This window comes from Balaenoptera acutorostrata, chromosome 21 (assembly GCF_949987535.1).
Source record: "Balaenoptera acutorostrata chromosome 21, mBalAcu1.1, whole genome shotgun sequence".
In the NCBI taxonomy this organism is placed as follows: Eukaryota; Metazoa; Chordata; class Mammalia; order Artiodactyla; family Balaenopteridae; genus Balaenoptera; species Balaenoptera acutorostrata.
The window spans coordinates 8,359,090-8,371,442 of NC_080084.1; the positions used below are offsets into that span (position 1 = coordinate 8,359,090).

The 12,353-nt window shown below is 33.6% G+C and overlaps 1 protein-coding gene across 1 annotated transcript in view; it reads right to left on the bottom strand.

Annotated features, from left to right (window-relative positions):
* The window catches only part of LOC103002740 (A disintegrin and metallopeptidase domain 3-like), a 102,112-nt gene that overhangs the window by 43,971 nt on the left and 45,788 nt on the right, over positions 1–12,353 (bottom strand). Inside the window, exons 8-10 of the mRNA XM_007178427.1 lie at positions 9,073–9,144; positions 8,671–8,837; positions 7,489–7,570 (exon numbers count right to left, since the gene is read on the bottom strand). Of these exons, the coding sequence (XP_007178489.1) occupies positions 7,489–7,570; positions 8,671–8,837; positions 9,073–9,144 (321 nt within the window). The remainder of the gene's footprint in view (positions 1–7,488; positions 7,571–8,670; positions 8,838–9,072; positions 9,145–12,353) is intronic.

Genomic DNA, 12,353 nt, shown 5'->3' on the forward strand with positions numbered 1-12,353 from the left:
CAAGAATACTGTATCCAGTAAAACTGTCCTTCAAAAAATAATGAAGACACTAAGACTTTTCCAGGAAAGCTGTGGGGGTTTATTACCAATTGACCTGATCTACAAGAAATGGGAAAGGGTGGTCTTCAAGGTTAAAAGGAAGGACACTCGATAGCAACATACAGTCGTAAGAAAATTATAAAATCCTCTAATGAAGGTCAATACATGGATAAATATACTAACCTATATCATCATAATTTTGGTGGATATATTCACTTTTAACTCCTGTATAGAATTTAAACGGCAGAACCCCCTCCAAACTAATATCTATGCAATAACATAAAGAGAAGGATAGAACTGTAAAGGAATAGAGTATATGTATGTAACTGAAGTGAAGTTGTTATCAGGTTTTCAGTTTAAAATTATAAAATTGAGATATTCTTAGTAATTGCATAATTAACCATAACCAAAATATCTACAATATACACAAAAGGAAAAGACAAGGGAACCAATGCATTTCACAATTTAAAAAAAATCAATGTAACACAAAGTAAGGCAGAAAGAGAAGATGAAAGGGACAAAAAGTTACAGGATATAAAGAAAAAAATTAACAAAATGGCAAAAGTAAGTTCTTCCTATTAGTAATTAATTTAAATGTAAATGAATTAAACTCCTCAATTAAAAGACATGTATAGGCTAAATAGATTAAAAAACAGGATTCAACTATGTCACTTTAGATCTGAAGACTCACACAGGTTGAAAGGTTATGGATGAAAAAGCAAATAGTAACCAAAAGAGGGCTGGACATGGCTATACTAATATCAAACAAAATATACTTTAAATTCAAGACTGTTAAAAGAGACCAGGAAGAACATTTCATAATGATAAAAGGGTCACTTCACCAAGAAGATACATCATTTAACATTTATGCACCAAACATTACAGCACTAAATATACGAAGCACCTCTTGACCAAACTGAAAGGCTAAATGGACAGCAACATAATAGACTTTAATACTTCACTTTGAATAGTGGACAGAACAATCTGACAAAAGATATTATGTAAATAAAGGACTTGACAACAGGATAGATTGACTGGTCTTAACTGATATGTGGAACATCCCATCCAACAACAGCAGAACTCATGTTCTTCTCAAGTGCACACAGAAATGTCTCTAAGGTAGACCACTTGTTAGGCTACAGAACAAGTCTGTCAACTTTAAAATATTGAATTTATACAAAGTATATTTTTCTGATGCTGATGGAATGAAACTACAAATTAGTAAGAAAAGGAGAACTTGAAAATCTGCAAATTTGTGGGACTCCAACAACACACTATTAAACACCAATGATTCCAAAGAAGAAATCACAAAGCAAAGTTACAAAATATGCTGAGAAAAAAGAAAATGAAAATACAATATATCCAAACTTATGGGATCCAGTAAAAGCTCTGTTAAGAGGGAAGTTTATGGCAGTAAACAAATACATTAAAAAAAAAGAAATATCTCAAATGAAAAAACATGAGTTTACACATCAGAGAACTAGAAAAATAGGAACAAACTGAACTCAGAAAGATAGAAACTCAGACAGAAAGAAAGAAATAATAAAGTTCAAAGCAGGGATAAATAGAATTAGAGAAAAGAAAAAAGATAAATGTAACAAAAAGTTGATTCTTTGAAAACATCAGCATAATTGGCAAACTCTTAGCTAGATTAACTGAGAAAATAAGAGACAAGGCTCACATGACTAAAATAAAAAACAAAAAAGCATACACTACAAGTCAATACCCTTTTTATGATTAAAAATCCTCAACAAACTAGGAATGTAAGAAAACAACCTCGGGACTTCCCTGGTGGCACAGTGGTTAAGAATCCACTTGCCAATGCAGGGGACATGGGTTCGAGCCCTGGTCCGGGAAGATCCCACATGCCGCGGAGCAAATAAGTCCATTTGCCACAACTACTGAGCCCGTGTGCCACAACTACTGAAGCCCATGCACCTAGAGCCAGTACTCCGCAATAAGAGAAGCCACTGCAATGAGAAACCCGCGAACCACAGTGAAGAGTAACCCATGCTCGCTGCAACTAGAGAAGCCTGCGTGCAGCAACGAAGACCCAACACAGCCAAAAATTAATTAATTAATTAATTAATTAAAAAAAAAAAAAGAAAACAACCTCCACATAACACAGAGCATGGAGAAAAGAACACAACTAACATTACACTCAATGGTGAAATCCTGAATGTTTTTCTTCTAATATTATGGGGAAGGTAGGGTACTCACTCTTGCCACATCTGTTTAATATAGTACAGGAAGATCAAACCAGAGCAATTAAGCAATAAAATAAATGAAAGGCTTCTATCTTGGAAGGAAAAAAATAAAATTATTTCCATTTGCAGATGATATGGTCCCATATGTAGAAATTCACAAATATTCCACATAAAAGAAACTGTGAGAACTAATAAATGAATTCAGCAAAGTTGCAGGATACAAAATCAACACAATTGATTGTTTCCATACATTAATAATGAACAATCTGAAAAAATATAACAAAACGATTTCAGTTACAATAACAGTAAAAAGAGCAAAACACTTAGGATTGAACCTATCTAATGAGATGAAATACTTGCACATAGACCCTGCAAAACATGGCTGAAAATAAGTACAGAAGACACAAATAAGTGGAAAGACATTCCACGATCATGGATTGAAAGGCTTAACATTGTTAAGATGTCATTACCACCCAAAGCAATCTGTAGATTCAATGAAATCCCTACCACAATCCCAATAGCATTTGGGGGGCAAGAATAGAAACAAATAATCTCAAAATTCATATGGACTCTCAAGGGACACGAATATACATAAATTTTTTGAAAAAGAAGAACAAAGTTGGAAGACTCAGATTTCCTGATTTTAAAATATATTACAAAGCTCTAGTAATCATAAGAGTGTGGTATTGGCATAAAGATATATACATTGAATACAATAGAGAGCCTATAAATAAAACATCATGTATATGGTCAAATGACCTATGACAAGGGTGCCAAGACCACAAAATGGGAAAAAAGACAGTTTCCTCAACAAGAATACTCAATGGAGAAAAGACTGTCTCTTCAAGAAATGGTGATGGGAAAATTAAGTATCCACATACAAAAGAAAGAGTAGGACCCTTATATTACACCATATACAAAAATTAACTCAAGATGGTATAAAGATCTAAATGTAAGACGGCAAACTGTGAAACTCCTGGAGGAAAACATGGGGAAAAACTTCACAATATTGGGTTTGACGAAGATTTCGTGGATATGATGCAAAAATCACTGACCAGGGGCAGAAATAGACAAACAGGACTAAGCCAAACTTAAACCTTTGTTCTTCAAAAGGCACAATCAACGGAATGTAAAAGCAATCTACAGAAGGGAAGAAAATCTTTGCCAATCATTCACCTGATAAGGAGTTAATATTCAAAGTATAAGAACTCCTGTATTATCAAAGATTAGCAAACTGAATTCAACAATGCATTAAAAAAATCATAGACCATGGTCAAGTAGGATTTATCCCAGGGGTGAAAGGATGGTTCAGTATCCACACATCAATCCATGTGATATACCACTTTAAAAATTTCAAAAAGAAAAATGATACAATCCTCTCAACAGAGGCAGAAAAAGCCTTTGACAAAATTCAACATCCATTTATGATAAAAACTCACCACAAAGTGGGTATAGAGGGACCATACCTCAACATAATAAAGGCCATATATGACATGCCCACAGCTCAGTTGTGAAAAGCTGGAAGTATTTCCTTTATGATCAGGAACAGGATAAGGATGCCCACTCTCACTACGTTTACTCAACATAGTATTGAAAGTCCTTGCCACAGCAATCAGACAAGAAAAAGAAATTTAAAAATCCAAATTTGAAGGGAAGAAGTAAAATGGTCACACTGTTTGCAGGTGACATGATATTATATAGAGAGAATCCTGAAGACAGACCCCCAAAATTACTAGAGCTCACCAATGAATATGTTTAAGTTGCCAGATAAAAATTAATTTACAGAACTATGTTGCATTTCTGTAAACTAACAACAAACTACCTGAAAGAGAAATTAAGAAAAAAACCCATTTACAATCACATCACAAAGATTAAAATATCTACGAATAAATTTAGCTAAGGAGAAAAAAGACCTATCCTTGGAAAACCATGACACTGATGAAAGAAATTGAATACAGCTCAAATAGATGAAATGATATATTGTATTTATAGATTTGAAGAATGAATATTGTTAAAATAACCATATAGCACAAGACAGTACAGATTCACTGCAATTCCTATCAAAATACCAATGGCATTTTTTACAGAACCAGAGTAAACAATTCCAAAATGGTTATGGAAACACAAGAGCCTGAATAGCCAAAACAATCTTGAGAAAGAAGAAAGTTGGAGGTACCACACTGCCTGATTTTAAACTTTACTACAAAGCTAAAGTAATCAAAACAGTATGGCACTGAGACAAAAACAGACCCATAGTTCACTGGCATAGAATAGAATAGAGAGCCCAGAAATGAACCCACAATTACATGGGCAATTAATCTCTGGTAAAGGAGGCAAGAATATATAATAGGGAAAAGATAGCCTCTTCAAGAAATAATGTTGGGAAAACTGGACAGCTACATGCAAACGAATCAAACTGGACTACTCTCTCACATCCTGCACAAAAATAAATTCAAAACGGTTTAAAGACTTGAATGTAAGACCTGAAAACATAAAACTTCTGGAAGAACACACAGGCAATAAGCTCTTTGACATCTTAGTAACTTTTTGTATTTGTCTCCTTTGACAAGAAAAACAAAAGGGAAAAATAAACAAATTGGACTACATCACCCTTAAAAAGCTTCTGCAGAGTAAAGAAAACTGTTAACCAAACTAACAGGACACCTACTGAATGGGAGAAGATAATTGCAAATGATATATCTGATAAGGGGTTAATATTAAAATTACACAAAGAACACACACAACTCAACACTGAAAAACCAACAACCCAATTATAATATGAGCAGAGGATCCGAATAGACATTTTTCTAAAGAAGATATACATATGGCCAACAGGCACATGAAAACATTCCTAAACATCACTAATCATCAGGGAAATGCAAATCAAAAACAGAATGAGATATCATCTCACACGTGAGAGAACTGCCATTATGAAATAACAACAACCCACAACTATTGTTGAGGATGTGGAGAAAAGGGAACTCTTGTGCATTCTTTGTGGGAATGTCAGTTCACGCTGCCACTATGGAAAACAGTACAGAGATTCCTCAAAAAATTAAAAATAAAATTACCATATGATTCAACAATTCCACTCCTTGTATTCACCATAAGAAAACAAAAGCACTAAAGGAAAAAATATATGCACCCTTATGTTCACTGCAGCATTATTTATGATAGTCAAGGTATGGAAGCAACCTAAGTGTCCATCAATAAAAGAAGGGATAAAGAATAAATATATGTATACACACACACACACAGACACACACACACACACACTGGAATACTACACAGCCATAATAAAGGACACCTTGCCATTTGAGACAACATGGATGGACCTAGAGCATATAATAGTAAGTATAACATGTCAGACAGAGAAATACAAATACTGTACAATTTTACTTATATGTGGAATCTAAAAACAAATGAAAAAGCATAACAGAGCAGAAACAGGGACTTCCCTGGTGGCACAGTGGGTAAGACCCTGGACTCCCAATGCAGGGGGCCCGGTTCAATCTCTGGTCAGGGAACTAGATCCCACATGCATGCTGCAACTAAGAGTTCAAATGCTGCAACTAAGGAGCCTGTGTGCCGCAACTAAGGAGCTGGCAAGCTGCAACTAAGGACCCCGGGGGCCGCAACTAAGGAGCCCGCCTGCCACAACTAAGACCCGGTGCAACCAAAGAAGTAAATATTTTTTAAGAAAAGAATTATTATAAAAAAATTTGCTGAAACAGAGTTACAGATACAGAGGACAAACAGGTGGCAGCCAGGGTGGAGGGGTTTGGGGAAGGAAAGAAAAAGGTGAAATAGATTAAGAGATACAACTTCCAACTGCAAAATAAATCAGTCACGGGTACAGAATGTAGTTTGGGGAATATAGTCAATAACTATGTAATATCTTTGTATGGTGACATCATTTCTAGAGTTATTGTGGTGATCATTTTGAAGTGTATAGAAATATCGAATTACTATATTGTGTTAAAGAAACTAACATAGTGCTGTAGGTCAGTTATAATTCAAAACAAACAAATAAACTCATACAAAAGAGACTAGATTTGTGGGTACTGGGAACGGGGGTTGAGAGGAGGGGCAACTGGATGAAGGCAATGCAAAGTTACAAAACAAAAGGAACTCCTATAGCTCAACAACAAGAAAATCAAATAACCCAATTAAAAAATGGGCTAAGGTGTTGAATAAATATTTCTCCAGAGATGACATACAAAACACCAAAAAGCATATGAAAAGATGCTCAGTATCACTAGTGATCATAAAAATACAGTCAAAAATACTGTGATATCACCTCATACCCATTACGATAGCTAACAACAAAAATAACAACTGTTAGTGAGGATGTAATGAATAAAATATATTCTGTGAAATGCTGGTGGGATTATAAAATGGTTCAACCACTATGGACATCAGTATAATGATTCCTCATAATATTAAAATAGAAATACCATATGATCCAGCGAACCCACTTCTGGGTAAATGTACAAAGTAACTGAACTCCGCATCTCAGAGGGATATCTGCACTCCCATCTCCCATGTAAAGTGCAGCATTATTCACAATAGCCAAGATATGGAACCAGACTAAGTGGTCATTGACATATGAATGCATAAAGAGAATGTTTCTATATATGGATAAATGTATACTATGATATGATTTATATATATAATTCATATAAATATACATGTATATAAATAGCATGAAATATTATTCAGCCATACATAGAATGAAATCCTGCCATTTCAAAAATATGGATGAACCTGGATGTATTATTCTAAGAGAAATAAGCCAGACACAGAAAGACAAATATTGTATGATCCACCTTATATGTGGGATCTAAAAGTATCATACTCACAGAAGCAGGCAGTAGAATGGTGGTTGCCAGGGGGTAGAGGTGTGGAAAATGGGGCCTCGTTGGTCAAAGGGTACGGACTTTCATTTAAGCAAGGTGAAAGTTCTAAACATCTGTTTCACAACAATGTAAATAGACTGAACACTACTGCACAGTGCACTTATAATTGTTAAGATGGTCAATTTTATGTGATATGTATTTTACCACAATAAAAAACTGTTTAAAAATGATAACATTTGAGGATTAAAGTAAAAAATAAAGCACTATAAAAATATTAATTTAATAAAATGGTAGATATACTATATGTACTTCTGTTCCTTGAAGTGGATATTAAATTTCAAACTGTGATATAATTACTGAAGAGATGGGAATAAAATGCATACCAGAGCAATTCCTGCAGCAAACTTTGGATCGCATGCCATTCCATGATATGTTGCTCCTACATAATTAGGATGGTCCCTATAACTAAATAATAAAATTTTTCTTGTGGATAAATGCACTTTAAATTATTAAAAACTTAATGATCTTTTAAGAATTGGATTCCTCAATAAAGCTGCTGCTTCCTTTGAGACATGAATATTATGTATCATGTCTAATGCTTTCAATCATTTTGTATTTGGGTAATCTCCCACGGTGCCTACAAAACTAAGTTCTAAAGGCAACTTGAGCATCATATGATACACAGCTTAAAATCCAGCAGTGCCTAATCCTTCCAGAAATTAATCACCACTGTTGTCAACACTGGATAGACTTTTATGCAAAGACATAAAAGTCAGGGTAGATTACTGCCATGATTCGCAGGTTGTAAAACCTTAGACTGCATGAAAAGTGTTGGATTGGAGGACAGAATTAGAAAGACAATATGCAGCACAGTCACGAGGAAAAAGAGAGATGGGATGTATTAAGTGTCCTCACACATTTCAGTCCTTAGTTAATGCTGCTCCTCCATCCCCAAACCTGACCTTAAATTCCACAGAGACACCCAGAGATTTATAAATGTATTCCATATTGCTTAAGATCTTCAGAATCATGTTTCTGTTTTTTCCATCTAAAACAATCAAACTAGTAAAATAAAAATCTATATAAAGACTCGTGACAGTCACAGTGCAAGCAGTTAAACAGCTACACCTTAGGTCAGGATAGAAATACCATTAGGTCACCACATTACCATACTTATGTTTTCCAGTGTAACCAGCTTTACATGCAATGATTGCATTCTGTTAACTAATGTATGCTTTATTTAATGTTAAAATGCTGGTTTCAGTTATCAACCTCTGAGAAAATCTTTAAAACCATAGAGGCCCTATGTTTTCCCGAGGCTTTCCATATTATCAGTTCTTTAAATTTCCACAGGTAAGCAGCCCACTCTGAGGATAATGGCCTACCATACTTTCGTGTCTTACACTGTATCAGATTTTTATAGCTTGCATTTTGCCAACACAGTACCCACATAATCTTTTCTTGAGATGTCTTGTCATCATAAATAATAAATATTGTATATAATTTTGATAGTTAACTTACAAGCAATTTGATAAACTTTATACCAATGAAAATAAATCACTTACATTAATAAGTATGCCATATCATGGGACCTTTGAAATAAAAATTTTTCTCTCCATGACACAAATCTCTGTAGAACTTCATTAGCATCCCCATTAGTTGAAATCTTATTTTGATCTGACCAGAGCTCCAGAGAAGTTAACGTAACAGACACGTTAAGCTGAGAATACATCTGAAAACAGAAGATACAAGATGTATGGTTTTAGGTCATCATAAATATAACACTATATCTCTCTATGTAATGCTAATATATTTGATTTACTATTTTTTAGAGATGAAATCCATTGGTGGAAGAAACTAGTTGGTAGAACTATACAGTTTATAAAAGTGCATATGCTATTTATTCAAACAATGCTACTGTATTAATATGAATGTTTCTTATTTAAATATGAAACATAAATACTCACAGTGTTGATGAGACTAAAGATATGGACAACTTTCTCAGATGCAAGTGCCACTTCAGAGCCCATATAATCATACTGAAAGACAAATTTTGTTTTTTAATCACTAGTAAAAATGACTAAACTACCACATTTCAATGGGTATAAAAATGTTAAAAGAATGCAGTGCTCAAGTGAAAGGACAAAAGCAGAATTAAGACTTATCACATGCTTAGTAAGTTCTAGATTTAAGCCTAGGGACATTACATGTTAATAATATTACAATGTGATGATGATGAGTATCTTCTTCTTTACACATGTAGTTATTTAGGATCAAAAGTTAAGGTTCCAAGACTGCATAACTAATAAGGGTAAGAACCAGGACTCAAATCTCTAACTAAACTCCTAAGTCTTTTTTGCCTGCTCAAGTGTGCTGCCATCTTTTGTCTTCATTCCCATAAGACAACATGACTATATATCCTGGAGAAAAACATGTACTTTCTAACCACAGAGTTCTGAATACTACGTAGTGAACAATTTCAAGAACGTGTCTTCATTCAAGGGAAAAAAATCATAACATTTTCACTGAAACATTTCTAATTTTGTGTGCACACGTATTTCTAAACTTACTTATAATTAATGGTACAGCAACTATATATATATATATATATATATATATATATATATATATATATACACACACACACACACACATAGATAATTTAACAGATTTAGATATAGAAAATTACAATCATAGTGAGGGATTTTTACATAGTTCTCATAATAGTTAATAGCTCAAGCTGACAAATTTACAGCAAGCAGCAAGTTTACCGCAAAAATATTAAAGATTTTAAAAACTCGAGCAAGCTTTGATATAATATGCATATATACAAGCTTATATAAAAAATGAGAGGGATATTTTTAAAGTATACTTGAAAGTTTTATATAAATTGACTCATATTAGGCCATAAAACATTGGAATATAAAACACAGTATCACTTAGCTCACATCGTCCAACCACAATGCAATCAAGTAAACTTGATTGTAAACTTGATAAAAAGTATTTCAATGATGTTATTTTTACTTAGATGCATAACTTGATCGTGGATATATATGATCTTATTCTAGGTAAATGCACACTGAAAAAAAAGCTACAAATGCAATTTACAGCTTACTTTCACATGGAGACAGCACAAGTGATAAAGGGAAACAGTATTAATAAGTCCGAGTAGAGAGAATATAACTGTTCTTTGTATTATTCTTATTCCTCTGTTTCCAAATAGAATATTTAAAAACAGAGATAAAATAAAGATACTTTCAGATGAACAAAAACTGAATTCAAATGAATTAATACAGGTTAAACAGAAATATCAGAAAAACCAACCTGTGAGGAGAAGAAATATAATTTGGAAAAAATAAATATGAAATACGTTTTTCCTTTCCTTAATTTCTTTAAACAACAATTGGATATTTAATGTAAAATAATTTATTTTGTGGTTGATTACACAAGGAGAAATAAGACAGACTACAATATTATCACAAGGGGTTACACAGGATTTTACTGATGAAACATGTTTATATTTTTAAAAAAAAATTATTGAAGTGTTGTTGATGTACAACATTATATAAGGTACAGATGTACATCACAGTGACTCACGATTTTTAAAGGTTATACTTCATTTATAGTTGTTATAAAATATTGGCTATATTTCCTGTGTTGTGCAATATATCCTTGTAGCTTATTTACTTTATACATAATGGTGGATAACTCTGAATCCCTACCTCTATTGCGTCCCTCCCCATTCCCTTTTCCCAATGGTAACCACTATTTTATTCTCTATATCTGTGAGTCTGTTACATTTTTGTTATATTCCTAGTTTCCTTTACTTTTTAGATGCCACATATAAATGGTATCATACAGTATTTGTCTTTCTCCCCGTGACTTATTCCACTTAGCATAACAGAGCCTCCAAGTTTATCCATCCTGTTGCAAATGGCAAAATTTCATTATTTTTTATGGCTGAGTAGTATTCCATTTTGTGTGTGTGTGTGTGTGTGTGTGTGTGTGTGTGTGTATCACATCTTTATCCATTCATATGTTGATGGTACTTAGGTAGCTTCCATACCTTGGTTATTGTAAATAATGCTGCTATGAACACTGGGGTGCATGTATGTTTCCAATTAGTATTTTCATTTTTTTCAAATGTATACCCAGGAGTATAATTGCTGCATCATATGTTAGTTCTATTTTTAATTTTTTGAGGAACCGTCATACTGTTTTCCACAGTGGTTACATCAATTTACATTCCCTCCAACAGGTGTACAAGGGTTCCCTTTTAACCACATCCTTGTCAACATTTGTTATTTGTGGCCTTTTTGATGATAGCCATTCTGATAGGTGTGAGGTGACATCTCATTGTGGTTTTGATTTGCATTTCTCTGATAATCAGTGATGTTCAGTATCTTTTCATGTGCCTGTTGGCCATCTGTAGGTCTTCTTGGGAAAAAATGTCTATTTAGTTCTTTTGCCCATTTTTTAATTGGGTTGTTTTTTGATATTGAGTTGTATGAGCTATTTATATATTTTGGACGTTAACCCTTTATCAGTCATATAATTTGCAACTATTTTCTCCCATTCAGTAGGTTCACTTTACATTTGTTTATGGTTTCCTTTGGTGGGCAAAAGCTTTTAAGTTTAATTAGGGACCATTCGTTTATTTTTTTCTTTTGTTTTCTTTGCCCGAGGAGACAGATAAAAGAAACTAAACCAAAACAAAACAAAAAAACATTACTATGATTTATGACAAAGAGTGTTCTGCCTATATTTTCTTCTAGGAGTATTATGCTTTCCTGCCTTACATGAAGTCTTTAATCCATTGTGAGTTTATTTTTCTATATGGTGTGAGAAAATGTTTTAATTTCAGTCTTTTACATGTAGCTGTCCTGTTTTCCCAGCGCCACTTATTGAAAAGACTGTTTTTTTCTCCATTGTATATTCTTGCCTCTTTTGTTGTGGATTAATTGACCATAAGTGCATGAGTTTATTTCTGGGCTCTTTATTCTCTTCCATTCATCTATGTGTCTGTTTTTGTTCCTGTATCATACTATTTTGATTACTGCAGATTTGTGGTATAGTCTACAGTCAGGGAGTGTGATGACTTTCTCTGTTCTTCTTTCTCAACACTGCTTTGGCTATTCGTGGTCTTTTGTGTTTCCATACAAACTTTAGAATTATTTGTTCTAGTTTTGTGAAAAATGCCATTGGTATTTTGATAGGGATTACACTGAATCTGTAGATTGTCTTGGGT